This window comes from Pelodiscus sinensis, chromosome 9, assembly GCF_049634645.1.
Source record: "Pelodiscus sinensis isolate JC-2024 chromosome 9, ASM4963464v1, whole genome shotgun sequence".
Lineage (NCBI taxonomy): Eukaryota > Metazoa > Chordata > Testudines > Trionychidae > Pelodiscus > Pelodiscus sinensis.
The window spans coordinates 12,053,918-12,078,183 of record NC_134719.1 but is presented as its reverse complement, the minus strand read 5'-3'; the positions used below and the strand labels follow the sequence as shown (position 1 = coordinate 12,078,183).

At 44.1% G+C, this 24,266-nt stretch overlaps 1 protein-coding gene across 6 annotated transcripts in view; it reads left to right on the top strand.

Annotated features, from left to right (window-relative positions):
* Nucleotides 1-24,266, top strand: part of USP24 (ubiquitin specific peptidase 24) — a 114,644-nt gene that overhangs the window by 73,945 nt on the left and 16,433 nt on the right. For 5 of the 6 annotated variants that reach the window (XM_075936049.1, XM_075936047.1, XM_075936046.1 and 2 more), the window contains exons 39-54: nt 555-746; nt 1,877-1,994; nt 6,268-6,412; nt 6,870-6,989; nt 7,843-7,968; nt 9,362-9,460; nt 11,608-11,690; nt 13,398-13,539; nt 15,060-15,179; nt 15,641-15,861; nt 17,195-17,319; nt 17,758-17,899; nt 18,232-18,382; nt 19,455-19,550; nt 21,917-22,020; nt 23,403-23,516. In XM_075936049.1, coding sequence (XP_075792164.1) covers nt 555-746; nt 1,877-1,994; nt 6,268-6,412; nt 6,870-6,989; nt 7,843-7,968; nt 9,362-9,460; nt 11,608-11,690; nt 13,398-13,539; nt 15,060-15,179; nt 15,641-15,861; nt 17,195-17,319; nt 17,758-17,899; nt 18,232-18,382; nt 19,455-19,550; nt 21,917-22,020; nt 23,403-23,516 — 2,098 coding nt within the window. Of the gene's footprint in view, nt 1-554; nt 747-1,876; nt 1,995-6,267; nt 6,413-6,869; nt 6,990-7,842; nt 7,969-9,361; nt 9,461-11,607; nt 11,691-13,397; nt 13,540-15,059; nt 15,180-15,640; nt 15,862-17,194; nt 17,320-17,757; nt 17,900-18,231; nt 18,383-19,454; nt 19,551-21,916; nt 22,021-22,986; nt 23,377-23,402; nt 23,517-24,266 lie in introns of those variants that run through there. The other variant, XM_075936050.1, reaches the window with a different exon arrangement.

Sequence of the window (24,266 nt, the reverse complement as noted above, 5' to 3'; positions counted from 1 at the left end):
CAGTTTAAGGTTCTCATCCTTTCTTACAAAATTACTTCTTGCCTTTTGCTGCTTATATCCCTCCCCCATCTTGTCAGGCTATGACACTTGTCTGCCTCCTGGTCTAGCCTGGTTTTCAGAGATACTTAGCACTTGTGGCCTTCAGCTTAGATGTCTAACTATGAAATTAAAAGCTTAACTTGGGAATATACATTTTAAAATGCTCACCCTAAGATTTATACTTATTTCACCTTTTTCCTACACATGGTTATATATTAACTGTAGTTGTACAGATATGTACATTTCCCCTCTTGTGTGTGTGTGTGTGTGTGTGTGTGTGTGTGTGTGTGCGCGCTAAATTTCTTTTGGCCAATTGACAATCAACATCAATAAGTTGATGGTGAGCTGGGGTTTTCCTGAGCTTTTTAACAGGCTGCATACCTAAACACCTGCTATTTACTTTTCGTGTTCCATATCTGTTGTTAATGATGAAAGCTGTGAAACTCTTGGGGTTCTCTATCAGTTTGTAAGTTCATCATGTGTCTGTATTTTGATTTTCTCTGTTTATTTTATAGCCTCTGAAATGGAGCAGTTGAAGATCAGCCCAGCTCTCATGTTAGAAGATGAGATCACTTGGCTAGATAATTTTGAACCCAACCGCACAGCTGAGTGTGAGACCAGTGAAGCTGACAACATTTTATTAGCAGGCCACTTGAGACTCATTAAGACTCTTCTTTCACTGTGTGGGACAGAAAAGGAATTGCTTGGTAAGTATACTTTTGTATGCCAAAGCACATAAACCAACCTAAGTTTGAACTCTTTATCACGTGATGGTATCTGGCTTTGTTTAATAAAGGAGCAGATAGTGTCTTTGGCTATACATGCTTATGATGGCACGTAGAGTACAGGTTCTAAACACGTAGGTAGCTACGTGCAGCAGTGATAGGCAACGTTTATCCATACTTGTTCCTACTGTGTGAAGCTACATGCCTCAGTGAAAGGTCTGATAGTGGAGAACTGTTGGAGCTTTCTCCATTGCTGGAGCCTTTCACTGTGATGGGAAAGGCTCTGGCAGCAGGTTGCTATGCTGCTAACTATAGTAGCTTGGGCATGTAGAAGCACATGGGGTTTGAGCGTTTAGAGCACTTTACTCACCAAAGCCATGCTTCACCTTTCACACTGCTGTTTATACCCATGCTAACTGAGTGTGCAGTGTTTGTATTCTACACACCATTGTAAGTGTACACTTAATGAAGCCATTTTGTCTCAGGAGAAGTAGAGAGGGGCTATAAGGATAAACTTACTTGAGTTAGTAACCATGTTCTTCATTGCAGTTTGGATTTCGTTTGGGGTTTGAAATGAATTATTTAAAGACATTTTTCTCTGCCATGGTCCGTGTCGGAGGAAATGTACAGGAGAATAACAATATTGTGGCTGCGTATAATTTTGCTGCTGCTTCACCACAGCTGCAGCATTATAGGAATTCTGAGCATATTTTCCTTTGCTAGTTACAAGTGTCTGATTTGAAAAATCAGTAATGAAGAAAATAGGAGTCCTGTGGCACCTTGTAGACTAACTGAAGTGTAGGAGCATAAGCTTTCATGGGCAAAGACCCACTTCGTCAGATTCATGTACGAAGTGGGTCTTTGCCCACGAAAGCTTATGCTCCTACACTTCAGTTAGTCTATAAGGTGCCACAGGACTCCTCGCCGCTTTTGCAGATTCAGACTAACACAGCTACCCCTCTGATAGAAGAAAATAGGGTAGTTCATGCTGCTACTGAAAGCCTAGCATAGTGACATTCTAAATAGGTGGCTTTCTTGGTATGGACAGTCTTTGATTGTCTATAGTAATAAGGTAAATAGTTAATATTAGATGTGGATTTGCTTTGTTACAGGTTCATCTCTGATTAAACCTCTACTAGATGATTTCCTCTTCCGAGCATCTAGGATTATCCTGACTAGCAATTCTCCAGCTGGCAGTGCTGCCATCAGTCAGCAGGACTTTCATCCAAAGTAAACAAATTAATTTGCATTTCTATTCACAGTGCACATTCTTTCCTAGCTAGAGCGTAGGCTGGAACTGTAAGCAATGGGGGGGAGGGGGAGTACAGTGGGTTTATATTCTAGCTGCATCTTTGAGTATTTTAATAATCAGGTACTTGTATATTTGATATAATACTCTACCAAAGCTTGCCGATTCCATTGTACATTTAAACTCCCATTAATATCTTTAAATTGCAAAGGACTTGCCCTACAAATCTACAAAGAACTTCACACACTACAGAGAGCTGTACCCATCAGGCATGGTGTCTTGTCCTTGAGATGGAGGGGGATCCTTTAGGCCAGGGCTACTCAACACTTGGCTCATGGGCCACGTGCGCCCACAGCCCCTTTCCATGTGGCCCTTGGTACCTTGAGCTGCTTCCCGGGTCGCCTGCCTGATTGCTACCAACTGGCAGGGGAGGGAGGGCGGCAAGAGGCAGCGGAGCCTCCCCAGAAGCAGAGCTGTGCAGCATAGCTCTGATAAAAGCCATGCCTGTGCATGAGCAGGAGCTCCCAGGAGGTGGGGGGGCAGCAAGAGGTGGCAGAGCCTCCCCACAAGTGCTGTCATATAGGTGGAAATTGGGTAAATATTAAATTTTATTAATATCAGCAGGACTGACTTAAATGGGGCCTGAGTGTTGTGTAGTCTTGCTTTAATCTTTGTTTTTCATGCCCGTCAGTAAGAGAGATGATATTTTCATAAATATTTGCATGTATATACAACTGCGCTTAAGATGTGGCCCTTGATATGTGCTGTGGGTATCATTGTGGCCCCAGGGGCTTCCAAAGTTGAGGAGCCCTGCTCTAGGCTGAAGAATATTCATCACAACGGAGAGAGGGCTACATAACACATGCATTGAAAGTTAACATCCACTTCGCTTTACAAAAAGGGGCCTCACCCTTCTGTTAATTTTCATAAAAACTGTCCTATGCAAAAGCGAACACTGATCAACATAGCTTCATCCTGTGTTCATCTTCAACCATGTCAACAAAATGGAAAAAGAATTCATGGGTTTTCCTGTCTCCACCATCGGCCATTGCCTTGCTGCCATTGTCTCTGTGGTGCTTACAGGTTTGCAGGTCTCAGAGCCTGAAAACTCATACTCACGGGGCCCACGGGCAGTGCTAAAGTAGCTGCGTAGACACTGCAGCTCAGGCTCTGATGCCTAGCAGCAGCATAGCTCAGGTCCTGTGCGGGTTAGTAGAGCTCCAAGGCTCGCTGCCACAGGCTTCTGCTTACCATATAGAGCCCTTTAGGAGAAATAGCTGAGGGTTTCTGTGTGGGATGACCTTATTGAGAGACCACAAATTGAGTTTTGTATTAAGTTTTGAATGCCAGTTAGGTCTGTGATTACTCTTATTTCTTGTGGTGATGATTGCAGAATCTAGGTCTAGCTTCTGTGAAAGTCCTATCTCTTGCACTCCAGAGTCTCTATATGTCAGTCAGCAATTTAATGGTTCTAGAGCATGGGTTCCCAAACTGGGGGGGAGGAGGGAGGGGGGTTGTGAAGAAATTCCGGGGGAGGGGGGGGTTGTTTGCTGCTATCTTTTTTGAAGAGGGTGTGAGGGTTTCTCAAAAATCAAAAAGGGCACTGTTCTAGAGGCATAGAAGTGTTGAAAAGGCAAAGGAAGTCTTATTTGGTGGGTGCTTTGAACAATGTATTAAATTGGACTCTGCATACAGTGTGGTGCTGGTACAAGAAATGGCACAACAGAGCAATGTGCACCTTGTGCATATAGTGCTAAGCAAGGGTGACTGTATTTTGTACCAGTTAGAACATTTTGCCTACTGTGGTTTTATTTGTAGCTGAGAGTTACAGGAGTGAAGGGTGGAGGTGGAACAAGCACAAGGATCATTGTGTAGATATCAGAGTCTGATAGAAGGGGACATAATCTTATGGCTAATTGCAGCTGAAACATGGTGTCTTTTGTATCGTGGCTGTTTGAACAGCAAGTAACAATGGGATGTTCTGAAGCAGACGTTCTCAAACTTTTTCTTTGAGATCCCCCTCAACATGCTAGAAAAGCTGCAGGGCCCAGCAGAGAGAGAGATGGGGTGGGGCTCCAGGCCAGGAGTGATGTCTTGGGGAATAGGAGTAGTTTGATGTCTGTTTGGAATGAGGAGGAGGCGCAAGGGCCAGCTCTGCACAGAACGGTCCAGGGCAGGAAATGCCACCTCCTACCCCAGCTGACCTCATCAGGTCACCACCTCTCTGGGCAGCTCTGACGGGCTGCGTGAGCAGTCAAAGGAGGCTGGAAGCTGAGGGGCAGCCGCAGCCCCAGGCACATCCGCAGATGGGGGAATGCCATGGTTGCCCACTCGTGGCACCACTAGCAAGAGAAGCTGCCTCTGTCTGACTTTGGCTTCATTTGAATTTGGCCAGAGGCTGGGGTCTGAGGAAGAGGAGGTGGTGGGGTGAAGCTGCCCTCAGGACTACCCCACTCTGAGTAAGGCACTGCAGTTGGAGGGGAGGGGGAGTACTCTTGTGCCCCCAGGAGAAGTACTTGGGATTTCAGCCGTGCACTACCCCAGGTTCAGCCCCACCCAGAGAATGGCATGCCAGGGCTCGGGCCTTCAGCACCACACCACTCACGGGCTACAGCAGAGGCTTGTGGTTTCATCCCTTGTGAGGGTGGGGGATGCCGTGGCTTGGAGCTTCAGCCCTGCACCACTTTTGGCTTCAGCACCCACCAGGAACTGTTAGGGATTGGAGCACTAGGTTGTAGTGGCATGGCTCTGTAGACCCCCTGTTGAGAACAGCTGTTCCGAAGAACCCAGGGCTGCAGATTGAGTTAGAGATCTTGAGAGCAGATTCCCCTGACAGTGGAGAACATTACAGAGGAGACAAATTCTTTTCAGGCTCTGCTCTTTAAGAGCATCACCTCAGCCTGGTCTTGTCCAGGATCTGCTCTAGACTGCTGCTATCTCTCCAGGTACTGGTCTCAACACTGAGAACTGGGAGAGAGTGCTGTTTGTGAAGGCACTGTAGAGTTGCGTATCTGTATCTGCTAGCATGTTCCATCACCAGCTCTCCCAGCATCAAGATGTTGAATAGCACGAGGTAAACCTGGCTGGACTGTGCAGGTGAGGGCTCTGGAAATGAAGGAACAGTTGCCTGCCTATGGTAATTCTTAGGTTCAGTCTAAGGGCATGAGCCCTTTAAGTACTCTTCTATTTCCCTGCTGCCTCTTGGGAGCAGGGCAGGAGTATTGGTAGATCTAGGAGTAGGGTTTCATTTTCCTTGCCTATGGATAAAAGAGGCTCCACTACAGCAAAAAGGTCCATCTCTGTACTAAACCCTGGCATGAACCCCATGTGGCAGATATGTTGGTATGGTGAAAGCTCTTCAGTAATGTGAAAGACTGGTTTTGGATTTGTTGTTGCTTCTTGATGCTCTTGCTTAGGAAGGGAAGGCTAGGTACCAGGCAGTAATGTGCAAGATTACTAACATTGGTTGGACTACAGCAAGTGTTAGTGTGGATCCCCTGAAACACACAGGAGATGTTGACTCTTTCTGATAGTGGGGGTTCAAGATGGGGTCTCTTGCCATTCACGTTTCAGTCATGGGTGATGACCCTAGTTGCCACCAATGCTTCTATAACTATTGTGAAATTGAATTCTTTGTGAAAGAGGGCATTGGGTCTGGTCCAATATGTGATCAGCTAATACTAGTAATAGAGGGTTGTGGAGCCTTGGCTTTAGCTTTCCCAATAATAGAAACAGAAATAGTCTCTTCCAAAAAACTGCTTGCTCAGGTTTGTTTAATCTAATTCTTTAATTAGCAATATTCAATTAGTTTTTGCAGTGCTACATATTTTGGTTTGCTTGTCCCATCCTTCCATCTTTGGAGCATTTACATAACCTGACCCCACTTACTGCAATGAATATTAGGCCTTGGAAGTGTACTAGATCTCCTTTCTTGGACATCCTCAGTTTTCCTTCTGTCCTATATTAGCCACAAAGTCACCACGTAGATGAGAGCGAGTGACATGTGTAGGGTCTGTGGCACAAATGTATCTCTTCCCACAAAACGAGTAGCATTCATTGGTGCAGGTCAAGGCAATAAAATTCTCACAGCAAGTTATGAATCAGACTATTAAGCCGAGGGTCACTAAACATCTTTTAATTTTGTTTTCCTTTGGCAATTATAAGTGGGTTATACAGTCTAACAAGATTTGCCAGAATTTAAAACTATGGTGCATGACTACATACTGAATGGATCCCACTTATGGTTTTCTTTAGGTGCAGTACAGTGGATAGCCGATTAGCAGCTTATGAAGTACTAGTGATGCTGGCTGATAGCTCACCTTCCAATCTTCAGCTTATTACAAAAGAGCTGCTTTCTATGCACCATCAGGCAGATCCTGCACTAACCAAGGAGTTTGATGTAAGTAAGCTGTTTTGATGCAATTTAAATTATTCAGTGTGATTTAAAATACTGTTTTTAGCCATTTGTGTTCCCATCACAAATGTTACAGGGCTTTCATTTTAAAGAGATAAACCACTGTGAAAGTAATACATATCTTTCCCAAAAGCAAGCACAATTTGGAATCTGTCTTGGTAAAATTACTGCCTAAAAATTCCTGATTGGTTTAATTTAAAAGGTACACAACTTTGTAGACTGTTTTTAAGTATCTTGTATTGATTGTACAGCTAAATTTGCGTGCATAGCTATCACAAATTTGACCCAGAGCTTAGTGACATGTATGAAAATGTTAAGTTATAGAAAGGTATGCTGGCTGTTGATATAATAACAATAATTAATAAAGAGTAGTTTATAAGCTATTGGAGTCCATATTGTCCTATAATCTACTGATACCGAGGAATGTGAATTTTCCCATTAGTATCTTCCACCTGTGGACAGTCGATCTACATCAGGATTTGTGGGGCTGAAGAATGGTGGTGCTACTTGTTATATGAATGCAGTCTTCCAGCAGCTATACATGCAGCCAGGTCTCCCTGAGGTAAATTTAACTTTTAATTTCTGACCAGTGCTTTTTGCCACTCTTTGATTTTACTGTAAATCAGAGTTAAGTAAAGAAAAGGGGTTTTGATCAAATATTTGCCAAACACTGCAAAATTGGTCTAATTATCTTACAAATATTCATTTAGTTCTATTGTTAATTCATTCAAGTCCCAAAATAGATTCTTATTGTTATAAAAACTGAGTGGTGTTTAGCTCTGCAAAGTGTTATCTGAAATGCAGGTTTTGATTCACAAATTCAGTTTTGCCTTTTAGAAACACTTGTCTTGTTTAAACAGACAGTACAGGCAGTCCCCGAGTTACGCGGATCCGACTTATGTCGAATCCGCAGTTACGAACGGGACTTTTCTCGCCCCGGAGGACGGGAGCGGCGGGACGCCCAGATGAGCCGCGGTCCCGCCGCCCGCGTTCTCCGGGGCGAGAAAAGCTGCTCCCCATCTCCTTGGTCTGCTGGTCAAACCAGGGAGTCGCGGAGCAAAGCGGCGGAGGACGCCCGCAGCGGGACAGCCCAGGCGGCACAACCCAGCAGCACCCCAGCTGCTCTGCCCCAGGCGTCCCCAAGTCAGCTGCTGCTGAAACTGACCAGCGCTGACTACAGTAAGCCCGAGGCAGAGTTGCTCTGCCCCCGGCTTCCTGGAATCAGCCGCTGATCAGTTTCAGCAGCGGCTGAATCTGGACGCCAGTTCTGACTTACATACAGATTCAACTTAAGAACAAACCTACAGTCCCTATCTTGTACGTAACCCGGGGACTGCCTGTAGTAACAGAAGTATTAAGAATTTAAATTGTTATATTTTTGAAAATAAGTCATGTTATGGATGTCACCTCCCCAGGCATTGCTTTCAATTGACGATGATATGGACAATCCAGATGATAGTGTGTTCTATCAAGTTCAATCTCTCTTTGGCCATCTGATGGAAAGCAAATTGCAGTATTATGTACCTGAGAACTTCTGGAAGGTATCATTTCTATTTTGTTTAGTCAATTCAAAATGATCTGGACAAACTAGAGAAATGGTCTGAGGTAAACAGGATAAAGTTTAATAAGGAAAAATGCAAAGTACTCCACTTAGGAAGGAACAATCAGTTTTACACATACAGAATGAAAAGTGATTGTCTAGGAAGGAGTACTGCTGAAAGGGATTTAGGGGTCATAATAGACGACAAGTTAAACATGAGTCAACAGTGTGATACTGTTAGGGGGAAAAAGCAAACCTGATTCTGGGATGAATTAACAGGAGTATTATAAGCAAGACAGAAGTCATTCTTCCGCTCTACTCTGCACTGATTAGGCCTCTATTGGAGTATTGTGTCCAGTTCTGGGTACCCCATTTCAAGAAAGATGTGGAGAAATTGGAGAAGGTCCAGAGAAGAGCAACAAAACTGATTAAAAGTCTAGAAAACATGAACTGTGAGGGAAGGCTGAAAGAACTGGGCTTGTTTAGTTTAGAAAAGAGAAGACATTTAGTTTAGAAGAGAGAGGGGATATCATAGCGGTTTTCAAGTATCTAAAAAGGTGTTACAATGAGGAGGAAGAAAATTTGTTCTCTTTGGTCTCTGAGGATAGGACAAGAAGCAATGGGCTGAAATTGCAGTAAGGCAGGTTTACGTTGGACTTTAGGAAAAACTTCCTAACTGTCAGGGTGGTTTAAACACTGGAATAAATTGCCTGGAGGAGTTTTAAATATTTCCAGTGATGGAGATTTTACGAGTAGGTTAGACAGGCACCTGTCAGGGATGATCTAGACTAGTGTTTCTCAACCAGTGGTATGAGTACCCTTAGGGGTACTTGAGAGAAGTCTGGGGAGGTATGTCAATACAACTGAAATTTGGAGAAAACTGAATTTTTGTTGAGTTTTACAGTGTTTTATTATTTTTGAACTTTTTACACCCAAAAATTTCGTCGCCGGCCTGTCTACAATTAAGTTGTTTAAACAAATGTGTTGCAATGGTAGGAAAAAAAATTGTCTGAAAACTATAGGTATTGGGGGCACTTAGAGGAGGAGTTATTATTTTGAGAAAGGGGTACTTTATATTTTAAAAAAAATGGAGAAACACTGAGCTAGACAGTGCGTGGTCCTGCCGTGAGGGCAGGGGACTGGACTCAATGATCTCTCAAGATCCCTTCCAGTTCTAGTGTTCTATGATTCTATGTAACTGTCCTAGTCATGTTAATATTTGGGACTTGGATTCAGATGTTGTGAAACATGTCAATGTTGATGATTTTTACTAGTAATTAAACATGTTTATCTTAAACTAATAAATATAATACACAATACAGAAGCCATAAACATGTGAATTTCACTATTTACAATGGTGGCTGTAGGAAAATGAATCTTTTGCTCCTTTATAGATCTTCAAGATGTGGAATAAGGAACTTTATGTTCGAGAGCAACAAGATGCTTATGAATTCTTCACTAGTCTTATAGATCAAATGGATGAATACCTCAAGGTAACAGTGTGCGTGTTTCTGTTGGGTTTTTGCTTGGGTTTTTGTCACTGCACCTTTGGAAAGTTAGTAAGGACTACTGTCTAGTTTAGGGATGTTAAATTTAAATTTATTAGCTAATTGAGTAGTCGATTGAATTTCCATCAACTATATGATTAGTCGAAAATGGGGGGGGGACAGAGCCGCTTGCTATCCCAGATGCACCTCTGTCTTTGAATTATAGTAAGAGCCACCCATTGCTCTTACTACATTTCAAAGGCAGAGGTGGCGCAGTGGGAACCTGTGTTCCTGCTTACTCCGGGGTCTCACTGTGTGTCTGCCTTTGAAATGTAGTAAGAGCCCCACGGGGCCCTTGCTACATTTAAAAGGCAGAGGCATAGCAGTCAGACTGGCCACGTAGGGACTTCAGTTTCCGCTCGTGCTATTTCCCGCTGTGCCTCTACTTCCCCTGCCACACACACTCTGCAGAGATGGTGAGATGATGCTGGGGAGAACCAGCTTTTAAGACGGTTCCCCCCAGCACCATCTTCTATTCCTCCCCCTCCCATTTCTGCTCTGACAAAGCAAAGCAACTAGTCAACTCGACTACCTGATAAGCCTATGCTTATTGGATAGTCGATTAGTCGCTTACATCCATACTTTAGTTCTTAATTTTAGTAAAATATAGGACTGTCAAGCGAGATTAATCGCACGCACTGCCCCTTTGAAACCTGGGATCAGCTGGAGTCCCCAGCTGACCCCATCTTGGTGCAGTGTGCCCCCTTTGAAAGGACGCCGCAGCAATTCAAAGGGGAAGCACTATGAGAGCCCAGGATCAGCTGGAAGACCCAGCTGACCCTAGCTCCATGCAGCACTGCCCCTTGGAAACTGCAGCGAACCTGTGAGCAGCGGCGATCAACTTGTTTTTTTTTTTAGCTTTAAAACCTCTCTTCCCAAATGCCTGTTCCTGTTAGCCTTAAACTTTCCTGAAAACTTCTAATGTGGCATAAAATCACACGTGCTTGATTTTAGGATGATTGATTGAGCTCTGGCAAAATTACATGTGGAGGAGGAATGATTAAATGGGATTAAAATAGAAGACTCTCTTGTTAATTTTAGACAGACTTGCTTTTCACATTTTTTAAAAGATGCATCTTGGTCATATAGCTTGTATGAAACGCTAAAAATCACGGGGTGTGAAGCACTCCCTACCCCGGGGGTGGGCAATAATTTTTGACGGGGGGGCACTCTTAAGATTTTGAAAAGTGGTTGAGGGCCACATTTTGCCATGATATTAATGGAGGATATGCGGTGTCTGGGATGGAAGTTGGGTGCAGAAGGGAGCTTGGGGTGCAGGTGGGAGAATGGAGTTTGGGTGGGAGTTTGGATGACGGGGGTGGTTGTGACCTAGTGCAGTGGTTTGGGATGTGACTTGGGGTTGGAGGGGATTGTGATCTGGGCTAGGAGGTTGGGGTGCCAGATCTGGGAAGGGGTATGAATGCAAGAGGGGGGCAGAGAGTTTGGGTATGCTGAGTGTAGGGGAGGAGGGAACAGAGGGTTGGGGAAGGGAGGAGCTGGGGTGCCAGAGGCAGGCTCTGGCCAGGAGACTTACCAGCCTGTCTGCCTGCAGAGCTACGGGCTTGCAGAGCTTAAAATATTTCCCAGCCAGCCTACTTGCCCGGCAGTGTGCTTGTATGAATAATTGAGCTGAAGGGAGGAGGTGTAGTGGTTCTTGGCAGCCCGTTATTCAAACAGGCAACTCCCATTGGTCAGTTTTTGGCCAGAAACTGGCCAATGGCGTTGTGCGGGGGGTGGAGGCAGCTCCTGAAACTTTCCCCCGTTCCCTCCGGGATTACAGTTTTGAAACACAAACTGGGCCCAGCAGTCATGTTTCTGAGTAGCGTGCGGAGCAAGCAGGGGAGCCTGCCTGGGGTTCTCTGCTGCCTTGGCAGGCCGGATCTGGCCCACGGGCTGTATTTTGCCCAGGCCTGCTGTACACGCTATGAAGTAAGTTAACATTGTGATGAGTTAACTTCTTCAATTTCTGCTTTTGTACTTTGCCCAGCCTAGGGTTTTTAATGCAATAGATTAAAATGGGAATAATTCAAGATGCTGGTTTGTATACATTACAAAAATATCTAGCTGATACTTTAACTTTCTATCTTGAACAGAAAATAGGACGAGATCAAATATTTAAGAATACTTTTCAAGGCATCTACTCAGATCAGAAGATCTGTAAGGACTGTCCTCATAGGTAAGTAACTAGACAATGTTGGACATCACTGAATCATGGAGTTGGCTTCTGTCAAGACAGTTGCAATATGTTAAAGTAACAGATGTGGGTAGAGGGATAAACTTTTAACTCTTAATCTTAGTCTTGCAAATCCTTTTAATACTTACTGATCATTTTCCCTGTAAAACAATTTTCTAGGCATGTGTCCTACTGGTCCAGAATTCAAGACCACTTTGCCTTTTTGTTTATAATTGCTTTCATACTATTAATATATGAACAAAGTTTAGAACCTTTTCTCCTAGTGGTGTAGTATCATGTGATGTCTCCAGTTTTAAAAAGTAGAGCAAAATGGTACTTTATAAACACTTGATGACTAAAACGCTTCCAGAACCTTGTCTAGATTTCTCCTATAATAGCATTCCCAATCTAAAATAAATCTTTCATAATTCCTTATCGGTCATCACAATTTTTTTCTAACTAGTGGCTCTGAAATAGAAACTGAAAATGATAAGAGCCCTGTAACTACAGGCAGTCCCCGAGTTACGCGGATCCGACTTCCGCAGTTACGAACGGGGCTTTTCTCGCCCCGGAGGACGGGAGCGGCGGGACGCCCAGATGAGCCGCGGTCCCGCTGCCCGCGTTCTCCGGGGTGAGAAAAGCTGCTCCCCGTCTCCTTGGTCTGCTGGTCAGACCAGGTAGACGGGGAGCAAAGCCTCAGAGGCCGCCTGCAGCGGGACAGCCCAGGCGCGCCGCAGCTGTCCCACTGCGGGCGGCCTCCGCGGCTTTGCTCCGCGTCTCCCTGGTCTGCTGGGGGGGGGGAGAGACGCAGCTAGTGCCCCCTCCCCCCCAGCAGACCAGGCTTTTCTGCCCACGACACCTGGGGTAGAGCAGCTGGGGCGCTTCTGGGTTGGTCCCGCAGCGCCTCTCCTCGGCGCTACTGGACCAACCCGGCAGCACCCCAGCTGCTCTGCCCCAGGCGTCCTGATTCAGCCGCTGCTGGTCAGTTTCAGCAGCGGCTGAATCAGGACGCCTGGGGCAGAGCAGCTGGGGTGCTGCTGGGTTGCTCCAGTAGCGCCGAGGAGCGGCGCTACTGGAGCAACCCAGCAGCACCCCAGCTGCTCTGCCCCAGGCGTCCCCAAGTCAGCCGCTGCTGAAACTGACCAGCGGCTGACTACAGTAAGCCCGAGGCAGAGTTGCTCTGCCCCCAGCTTCCTGGAATCAGCCGCTGATCAGTTTCAGCAGCGGCTGAATCTGGAGCCAGTTCCGACTTACATACAGATTCAACTTAAGAACAAACCTACAGTCCCTATCTTGTACGTAACCCGGGGACTGCCTGTAGTTGATGGCCACATAGAATTTTATTTTTTATTTGATCTGTTCTAAGTCATGGTTGTCTTATAAGGTCAGGTAGGAGTAAAAAAAATTGTAATCAGCTGAAATCTCAACAAAAATGAAGAAGTTTGGATATTAAAAGAGGATCAACTATGAAAGGAGCTACAGTTTCTTGAGTTATACTCCCTAGAAGTGGCCATTTATCTTTATGAAAACTGATAAGCAATTGTCTCATCGTTTAGAAGCCAGTTAAAAAGCTGGGAATAAATCTCATATTTCTTGATTTCCAGCTTTTACTCCAACAATTGATTATTCTATTTAGGAGGTCATATCTTAGCTACATATGTTTTGCTTCATTCTCTAATACATTAATGTTTTTTCCCCTCTCGAATCTAGGTATGAGCGCGAGGAAGCCTTCATGGCACTCAATCTAGGAGTCACTTCATGTCAAAGTCTGGAAATTTCATTGGATCAGTTTGTTAGAGGAGAAGTTCTGGAGGGAAGTAATGCATACTACTGTGAGAAATGCAAAGAAAAGGTATTTTACATCTGTGAGAAGAGATTAAAATGCACCCTATGTCATAAGTTATGTCTACACTGTGCAGCTTATGGTGGCATAGCCATGTTGCTAAAGCATTGCCTCTGTAAGGCATGCAGTGCAATTGCTTGTAGTCGCCAGGAGAGAGCCCTCCTGATGACAAAATTAAACCAACCCTATCAAGGGGCGGTAGCGAGTCTCCTGCCGACAAAGCACTATCCACTCTGGCAGTTTTGATCATTAATTTTTTTTCATACCAATAAAAGTTTTAGTGATATAAGTGTAAACATAGCCTTAGTATTTCCTTAGTTTGTTTATGGATGTAGGAGGAAAGACTTCATATGGCATAAAAAGGAACAGTAGCTTTCATTTGCAATCAGAAGATTAAATCCATTCTATGGCCCTAACGAAATAAAGTTCCAGTCTCTGTAGCTTGAAAATAAATTTATATAAAATATAATGAACACACAGATGAGCACCTGGAGAGTATAAGATGTTTTTCTAAAGGTATAAATAAGGCTGTTTGCTTGAGTTCTACACATATAGCTCATTGGGTGTGCGCTCTTAACTTTCATCTGGCACGTTGTCTGCAATTTTGGGACATTATTCTTTAAAAATCATTTAGACCAGCTGTTTCCAACCACTAGGCCGCAGCAGCTCTGGGGACTGGGGTACACCGCTCTTGCCATGGGTGTTGAGAGAGGTGTGTTCTACGCTACCTCTCAGCCAAACAGTGCTGGGCAAGGCACTGCCAGTCACGGAAGAGCCCTGCTGCCTCAGAGGGAAGTGCTCTTCCGTGGTGAGGAGGAGTCCCCTGTGGCCCTCCTGCCGTGCAGGGAAGCGCTGTTCCACAGCCAGAGGAGACCCCATCCCTGCCCACTGCTGGTTGGCTGATAGATGGCACGGGACACACCTCTTCCAACAGCCACAGTGGGAGGGGAGGCGCTGGGCAGTGTACCACAGGCCTGGCAATGCAGGGCTAGGTTGGGGGGGCAGAGTAGGCACTGGGGGCTCCACGGGTGGGGCTAGTGCTGGGGGGGTATGGAGGCTGAGCTAGTATGGGGGGGCTTTGGGGGCAGGGCTGTCACTGGAGATTATGGGACTGAGGCTTGTATTGGGGTTTGGCAGTGGGGCGGGTTGGGTGCAGTTGGGCTCCGGAAACCAGAGGCTGGTACTGTGGGCGGGGGTCTAAGGTGGGAGGCTGGTGCTCTGGGGGGTTGAGTGTAGGAGATTCTGGGGTCAGTGGCTGTTGCTGGGTGGGTAGTGGAGGGGTGGGAGGTTCTAGGGGTTAGGGCTGGCACTGTGGGTTCTGGGGGCTGGTAATGTTTTATTTGTGTATTTGCATATTCATTTGCATAATGAATATGCAAATGTGCAAATAAAATGTTACTGGTCCACCAAAAGTTTGTGAATGAGTTTGCTGGTCCCTAGTATCAGAAAGGTTGGAAACCACTGATTTAGACAAGAAAGGAATTGTATAATTAGTATCTGCACAGAGGTAACTTTCTTCTCTCTTAAAGAGAACTACAGTGAAGCGCACATGCATTAAAGCTCTACCCAGCCTTTTGGTGATCCACCTGATGAGATTTGGGTTTGATTGGGAGAGTGGACGCTCCATTAAATATGATGAACAAATAAGGGTAAGAGAACTGCTCTATATTTCATTCCCCCTCCTCCCACTCCCCCAAAACAAACACACTCTCCCTCTCCCCCTGGGGATCTTCTCGAATTCCCCTTTTTTTTTCCTTTATCTCCTTCCTTTAAAAAAGCATTTTTTCGGAAGTTATTGTATCGTGAGTGGTCTTCTCAGCAGTGATAACATTTGAATGTAGCTTACTATAGAATCTTTCAAGGGCTGAGTCTGTTGTCTCCACCTTATTCGTAAGCACTTGATGGCCTGGAAAGCAAGAGTAAAATCCTGCTACTTAAAGAAATGCTAGATAGCTTTTACATTGTGCAGATAAAAAGCTAAAGCACATTCATTAGATATTTCCAGTACATAAGGTATTGAGTAACCCTTCATATTTTTATACAAATCCACTAAAACAGTAACATACCAGATCGTGTCTTCATTTAATCCAAGACGTTTGCTTTTGAACAGTTTCCCTGGATGTTGAACATGGAACCCTACACAGTGTCAGGAATGGCTCGCCAAGACTCCTCTTCAGAAGTTGGTGACAATGGGAGAAATACGGATCAAGGAGGTGGAGGATCCCCACGAAAAAAAGTTGCCCCTACAGAAAACTACGAGCTTGTTGGTGTGATTGTGCACAGTGGCCAAGCCCATGCAGGGCACTATTATTCCTTTATAAAGGACAGGAGGTAACGAATGACAGATTGGTCCTAACCCACTAATGTGTGCAGAGCAGCTGGCTCTGAAGATGACATGTTTTAAAAGGAACATCCCAGGTTCCTTGTTAAACGTAGTGAGTCCTTTAAAGCTACGAACAAAGACGCGAGCTACTGAAAAAACGTAAGCGCTTCTGAAAAAGTTGAAAATCTAGTGTCCAATCTTCTAAGCTACTCCAGATAATGTCTTTGGGTGTGTCTGTGCTGGATCTGGGCACAAGCCAACTAGCCTGGATAGACAGAGTTATGCTAGTGAGCTAAAACTAGCTGTGTCGACATTGCATTGACATTACAGCTGGGCTCTCAAATCTTGGTAGGATGGGGCAGAGGGCTTGAAAGCCTGATCTCCAGCTCAAGTAGCAATGTCTATACAGCTATTTTTAATTAGGTATGTGAAGGACTAGTCACTCCTCTCTTCTCCCCCCTCCCCCCTTGCTGCCTCTATCAGATAGAGGCAGCAAGCGGGGGGGAGGGGGCAAAGGAAAGGGGGTACTTGAAAGCGGCAGCACTGCTCGAAGCCTGGGGCCAGACCCCGTGTTCCACATGGTGCTGCTGCTTTGAAAAGCCGCATGCAGCCCCGGGGCCAGGTGGAGTGTCCCAGGCTACACACAGCGTTTCAAAGCAGCAGCACCGGCTGGAGCCCAGCTGACCTCAGGCTCTGTGCAGCGCTCGTGGTTTTAAACGCTGCGGGGAGCCCGGCATCGGGCTCCTCATGGCATTTTAAAGCAGCAACACTACATGGAGCCCAAGATCAGCTAGGGAGTCCCCAGCTGACCCCAGGCTCCACACAGTGCTTTCGCCTTTGAAGTGTACCAACCACCCCTAGGACTGTTGCTACACTTCAAAGGTGCAGAGCTCTGCTCTATTGACAGACTAATTGAATCGTCAGTGCATTTTGCATTGACTATTCGATTAGTCAGTTACCCAATACCTAACATCCTTATTTTTAATGTGCTAAACTGAGCCCTGCTCTCACAAGTCTGTCTAACCACGGTGGGAGGCTCTTCTCCAGATGCAGTGTTGATATACCCATTCGAGTTCCATGCAAGCTTGCAAGATTGGGGCTTTCTGATAGCTGAATGTTAGATGACGTGTTTCATGATTTTTAATCGCATCTTTTTCATTAAACTGATTTTTTTTGTAACTTGTAACAAAAAAACAATTGTTTTAAGTCCTCTTGCTCTCCATCAAAGCAGACCTAATATCAAGAATTTCATTGCTAGAGAATTATTTATTTGTTTGTTTATTTTAAGGCATTCAAGCCTATAATGTAACTTCTTTCACGTGCTTCTTGTATTTGACATAGGGGATGTGGAAAAGGAAAATGGTATAAATTCAATGACACCATTGTTGAAGAATTTGAGTTAACTGATGAAACTTTGGAATATGAATGTTTTGGAGGAGAGTATAGACCAAAAGTATATGATCAGTGTAAGTATTAGTAGAAACTTAATGAATAGAGACTTTACTTCATACTAATTCACTGCAGAGTTAGAATTAAGTAAATTTTATCCAAACACATTTAGGAGTTATTTTGAATTAACACTTTGGCTTGGAGTGACTAGTATTAGATGGTCTTCAGTTATATTTTGACTAGGAAACCTTCCTAAGTAACTTCTCATTTTTTTTCACATCGCTGAGGAATGCGTTCACTGAGAGAGTTGAATAACATTGATTGAACCAAACTCCCTGTAGTCCCAAACCTTGTGTTCTCATGTCCATGGTAGTAGACTAGGAATAAAATGGTGAATGTTACTTCATATAGCTTTCCTTTTGTATTAGTTGTCTATTGAGTTATGTTTCCCTGGTAGGAATTATAAGGCTAATTATACCTACAAAGACTGATTTAAACTTAATTTTTCCTTAAAGCTAATCCCTATCCCGACGTGCGTCGGCGGTACTGGAATGCCTACATGCTGTTTTATCAGAGAGTTTCTGATCAGAACTCTCCAGTCTTACCAAAGAAAAGTCGAGTCAGCGTTGTACGGCAGGAAGCTGAGGATCTCTCGTTGTAAGTTTGTCCTCATACCCTAGACATTTCTGAGGCCATGACATATAGAGAAAGTAGACGACAAAACTAAGACTAGACTAATTCTTGTCCCCAAACAGAGCATGCTATCTGTAAGCCACTTAATGAGTACTTTTATTGCTTTCATGAGTAACTTTCATGCTCTCTCCCCCATTGTAGTGATAGGTGTGACACTGTCTCCAACAGCCTCTAAAATATATGTCGATAAGGCTAAAAACACTTGATTAAGATATTTTCCTGCTGGTATATTGAAAATTGCCTGGCAAGGTTGTCTCAGGGTTCAGTTATCAGCATTAAACTTGTCTATCTCTTAGATCTGCTCCATCTTCTCCAGAAATTTCACCCCAGTCATCACCTCGTCCGCATAGACCCAACAGTGACCGTCTCTCCATCTTGACTAAGCTGGTCAGAAAAGGAGAGAAGAAGGGACTCTTTGTAGAGAAAATGCCTGTACGAATATATCAGGTAAAGAACTGTCAAATTATTCTTAGGCACAGCAAGTGAAATACATTGGTTTGAAACTGACCGTAATGTAGAAATAAATAAAATAAATTAAATGTAGAAAGTGTTTCAAGACTGTTTGAGTCATTCTTATAACCATCAGTCCAAAAGTACAGCACTGTACTTTTACACAATATAATTCAAAAACATCAATGGACAGATTCCTTGCTTTGAATCATTTTTAGTTTAAAACAATCTAAATGAACATAAGTTAATGTATAGTAAGAGAGAGTGAAGTGCTATTTTATTGAGAATAGTAAGGATGGAGAGTCCTTGAAGTGAGTTTGAAGAAACATAGAGAAGGTATGTCAGAAACAAGGGAATTCTGTCTAATCGTTCTTGTTTTTTGAGCACAGGGTCAGAGCAGTAAAGGTGGGGAGAATGAGAAACCAAAAAGGAAGAGTAGACAGACACACAGATGTCACCTCTGCCTGTGTAGGACCTTGAAGTTGGCTTGTAAAATGGGAGGCCAATGTAAGGAGAGTTGGTGGTGTAGTTTAAGATGTAGGAGTGCAGGAGAGTGTACAGTGCAGCATGGCATTAAAACATTTGGCATATACAATGATTTGTTTAAACTTAGAGGCATCTAGTGAAACTTGCTTGAGGGGAACTCTGCATGCATGCATATTTATCATGACTCTTGGTTGCACCTGTTAACATTTATGTTCCAATAACTTGTTTAGTGCATATCCATGATTTTCTTGGCATGTAACCGTGTAACATTCCTAAATACAAACTGAACTGCAAGTTAGCTTTTGCTGGGTGAGTGGGTAGATTATTCAGTCTCTGCCAATATGATTCATTTTGGGAGAAAATAATTGCCTTTATGGAAGCGTTTCAGTAGTAAGTTCCCCAAAGCAATACAATGAGCTCAGAGTTAAACTCTCACTGATTAGCATTTTCTGACCATCCACCAAACATTCCAGATCCTTCAGGAATACGTAGGGTTGAAATGTTAACGTGTGCACGGTGACCTGGGAGGATGCAATTGCTTCTTGCCTTCCATTACTAACCAGTAATCACTTTTCCTCTACAGATGGTGAGAGATGAAAATCTGAAATTTATGAAGAACAGAGATGTCTACAGCAGTGACTATTTCAGTTTTGTTCTGTCGTTAGCTTCTCTGAACGCTGTAAGTAGGAGGATTTTAATCCCTGGGTGCTATAATACTGGACAGGAGGGCACACAGAAGGCTGTTTGGGCCTCAGTCAAAAGAAAGGCAGCTGGCTGGATTAATGGAACTTCTGTAGAAACCAGGGGTCAGGAACGTATGGCTCACTAGGGAGCTCTTTTGCTGCTCAAGTTTAGCCCTGCTCCTGATTTCCCCTCTCAGCACGAACACCAGCGCAGGCTCCCAGCCTTGCAGGCCCCTGGAACATTGGAGTGCCAGCATTGGCTTCCTGCGGCAGGGAGAGGGAGGGAGGGAAAGCCCCGAGCCTCCCCACTGGATTTGGCTTGTGGGGAATTCGCCAGAGCCAGAAATGTCTCTGCATGCTGCTGCTCCCTTTCCCCTGGCTGGGGGAACAGCAGCACACAGACATGCTTCCCTGGAGTCTTCCCTCCTCCCCCGCCCCCTCCCTCTGCTCACACTGGAGTAGCGGGGAAAGCCTGCGGCGCCTGGGAGTGGTATGTGACACAAAAACAAGTGCCCTCCCATCCCCTCATGCCCAGACCCTGCACCCCAACTTCCTCACGCACCTCCTCCCCCTCAGAGACCCCATACCCCCAGCCTGCTCCTCCATCTTCCCTTGCTCCTGCCCCCTCCCTCCTGGACACGCACACTGCCCCCTGCCTGCTCCTGCACCCTCAACCCTGGTCAGACTCCTACCCTGCTCCTGCACCCTTCCTCCTGACCAGACACCTACTCCCAGTCTGCTCCTGCACCCTACCTCCCAACCCAACCTTGCACCCTCACCCCCGCTCCACGCCACCTCCTGCCCAGATCCTGTACCCCTATTGTTATCCCACTCACAGGCAGCCCTGTCCTGCACACTGAACCCCTCATTTTTAGCCCTAGCCCATTAACCCTGGAACCCCAGAAGAGTTAATCCAATCTGAGGCCTTGATCCCCAGTCCTCCATGCCTACCCCCACCATGGGACTGGAGCACTAAGGAAGTGAGGTGTTTAAGTTGGGGGCCACATCAGTGAGGGTTGGTGGTTTGTGGAAGGGTGTGCATTTGGTTTTTGTGGGTGTGTTTTGTTTTGTTTTTGCTGCTTATGTGGTTCCTGAATGAATTTTCTGTGGGTCAGTGGCCCCCAACTTAGGTTAAAGCCTTTGTGTTAGACATAATATTTTACTTTATTTAAAATGAAGCCTGGCCAACAAGACCCCTATCTGGCTGCAGCACCTGATCCTGGAGTAAGGACAGCAGCCCAGCCCCCATCTGGCCACAGGAAAGGCTGGTAGTGGGCCCCCCCCCTACTGTGGCATGGGTAGGAGGGGAGGCCATGATCTGGCTGTGGTGATCCTAACCTAGCCCCTCATCCAGCCACTGTTTCCTGGGTGCAGCAGCCCAGCCCCGGCCAAGTAAGCTAATCCAGCCCCAGGCCACCCCCCGCCCCATACTCTTTCGCACCCCCAGCGTTCTGTCCCCTGCACGTCCCTCACACACCAACCCACTGCCCTGAACCCCTCTCACACACCAATCCTGACTCCTATACCCCCACATCCATGAATTTCAGCCCTTGCAGTAGCAGAAGTCCCATTAAATAGTCTGTGAATACGTTTGATTTATACTATTATTAATCATCACGTCAATTATCAATAATATTAAGTTGTATATTTTCAGTCATGCAAATGGACATTCTTATGCAGCTCTTTATTGACCACTTGTTCTGATTTTTTTTTTATGTAATTTGGCTCTTCGGTTTGAAAAGGTTGCTGACCCTTGGTTTAAACCATTCAGTAGATCCAATTATATTTCCCGGTGATAATATCTAGCTAAAAGCTGATGTTACCTGCCTCATCATGAAATAGTTGTCACAGGTCTAAAGAAAAATGTATACAAGAGGATTTAAATTTGTTACTAAAAAATTGTGGAATGGGGATGTGAGTTGCTAAGCTCTGGCATTCTCTTTCTGTATAAAGGGTGGCTCGCAGCCACCTTTATATCATTATTTTTCCAGTTCTTGAAGCTTTGAAGGGACTTTATTTGTAAGCCTCTAGCTCTGGTAGATGCACTCTCTAGAGTCCTAGAGCTCATAAAATCCTGTCTCCTCATTGTAATGGCGCAGTAAACACACCAGCGTCCTAGGTTGTTTGGGTTCTTCAGCAAGCGATCTTGGAACAAAGGTGTAGCTCTCTTTTTAGATTGCTCTTGCATTCTGAGCTGGAGAGTCTTCAGTTAAGTGTTGGTAAAATGTGGGGCCTGTCAATGTACCTCCAAATTAAGCAAAACTTTTAAAAATTGAGTGTTTTGCTCTGTGTATTGATTCTCTACAAACATGAACAGAAAAGCGATACTGCTGGACTGAAGTGAATGTGTTGTTTCTTTCAGACTAAGCTAAAACATCCCTATTACCCCTGCATGGCAAAGGTGAGCTTACAGCTAGCAGTCCAGTTCCTCTTCCAAACCTATCTGCGAACCAAGAAAAAACTCAGGTAAGGGTTCATTTTAGAGTGCTATGGGCTTACCCAATTTGCTGGCTTGTAAATCCTGTGATTTTTATGAAGCTTTGTGTTTAAACCTCTTCACTCTGCAAATCCTCTTGATATTCACCAGCATATCAATACTGTCCAGCTGTGGGATTCCAAATGCAAATGGAATTTGTCCAACACAAGAAAATCCAGGGAGAGAAACTTATTTCTACTACAGAAACAATGAGGAGTCCTCTGGCATCTTAGAGTAACCGATTTATTTGGGCAAAAGCTTTCATGTACAAAAACCCACTTTGTTAGATGGGCTTTTCCCAAGAAAGTTTATTCCTAAATAAATCTGTAGTCTTTATGGGAACGTCTACACTAAGTTTTATTTTCGAAAGAGGATATGTGGAATTTGCATATCTTCTTCCGATCGTTTTTTTGAAAGCAGGTCTTTTGAAAGTGAAAGTAATCTGGCCACGGGGGCGGGAGTTCGGAAAACCCCCCTTTTTCAAAAAACTGCTCTTCCTTAAAGAAGGAGACTCTCTGTTTTCCGAAAAAGGGTTTTTCCCCCCAAAAAAACCCATCTAGACTACTTTCGCTTTCGAAAAACCTGCTTTCAAAAAAGCAATCGGAAGAATTGCATATTCCCGGGGAATTTGCATATTCTCTTTCGAAAATAAAACGTAGTCTATATGTGCCCTAAGAGCCACAGGATTCCCCTTTTATTTTTGTGGATACAAGTATCACTGTTACCCCTCTGATACTATTTCTCCTGCAGTTGTCTCTTTCAATTGGTGTCACCCATTACAACATTGTGAAGTAAAAAGGATTATATGGGTTATAAAGGATTTAAATACAAGTAAAATGATCAAGGCTTTAAATAATGTGTATTTTGAATTGATAAATAAGGACTCTAAATCCCACTATTTTATGAGCACAAGTAAATTCTTAGTTTTAAATAATTTATTTTTCTGAATATTGCAGTTATTAAATAATGCTGGAAAGAACCCACTCTTTGGAGCTCAGTTCAGGAATGGCTAAGCTGGAGTTGAGAGAGGAAACCTATCAGGCTTCACATTTTACTAAGTATCTCACTATTTTGTTCTGTGCTATCCAACATGTCTTCCATTCACTCTAGACAGGTGAAACAAAGAGAGAAGGTCTCAGTTACTATGTCTTAAATTCTTAAGGTATTTTTTCAGTGAAGGAATTAGTAGCTCCCCAGAAAAAGGAGCAAAATCAATCCCCCCTTCGATTACCCAGTTGAGTCCTGCTGTCCTGAAAGCTGCACAGCAGAACAATAACTACCCCAAGAAACACCAGATCTTGATTATCTGACAAAAAAAGTCACATGAAATTTTGCTGTTTACTGATCATGTTGTTTCTGTTTTTTATTAAAGGATTGATACGGAAGAATGGATTGCCACCATTGATGCATTGCTTTCTAAAAGTTTTGATGCTTGTCAGTGGCTAGTTGAATATTTGATTGGATCAGAGGGACGAGAGCTTGTGAAGTAAGTGCCAATATCCTCCCCAAGTCAATATAAGTAAAATTTCATAAAGTTGTGGTTTGTCACATTCTAATGTAAGTTGTTCAGTAGTTTCCGTATCCCTTATCCCTTAATCAGAAGGGAAAAGAAAAAAACATTCAAGTGTATTTAACAAGATCGTTGCAGGTGTTCTCAGTTTTGTTTCTCTTAGAAAGTTGTAGAAGATAGAGCATATTCTTTGAATCAGTTCATCCACTCACTGGCTCCCCTACAGGGAAATCCATAGATGAGCAATTTCATGGTTCAAGTTGCTCAGAAGGATGTTATCAAACAGCTTTTATTGTATTTAATAGAAAGGAGAGATAAATTGTGCTCAAAGCCCCTAAAATGTGCCGGTCAGGTCTTATTTCAGAGTGCCTTTCATTGAGAATTCGCTTGTTGTTTTTCAGCTCTTAGTTTTATATGAAGCAGTTATTTATAAAAAGCACTTCAGCCTAGTTTATATCTTTCTTAGAGGCGTTTATAATAAATCCTCCTTATAGATTGTTGGGTTTATGTAGCACTATTCTAAGGTTTCAGTGAGGATTTGTACAGCAACTCATTTAAGCATAATAAATCCAGGCCATCGCTAGTAGTGATTACAGCCTAAATAATTGGAAAGCTCAAAACTTAATACTGGCTTTTTTTAGGATTACAAGAAAATTTTGTTTTGCGTCCAAGACCCTTTTAACATTTTTTGCACATATTCCAATGTATTAGAAAGCTTTATGACCT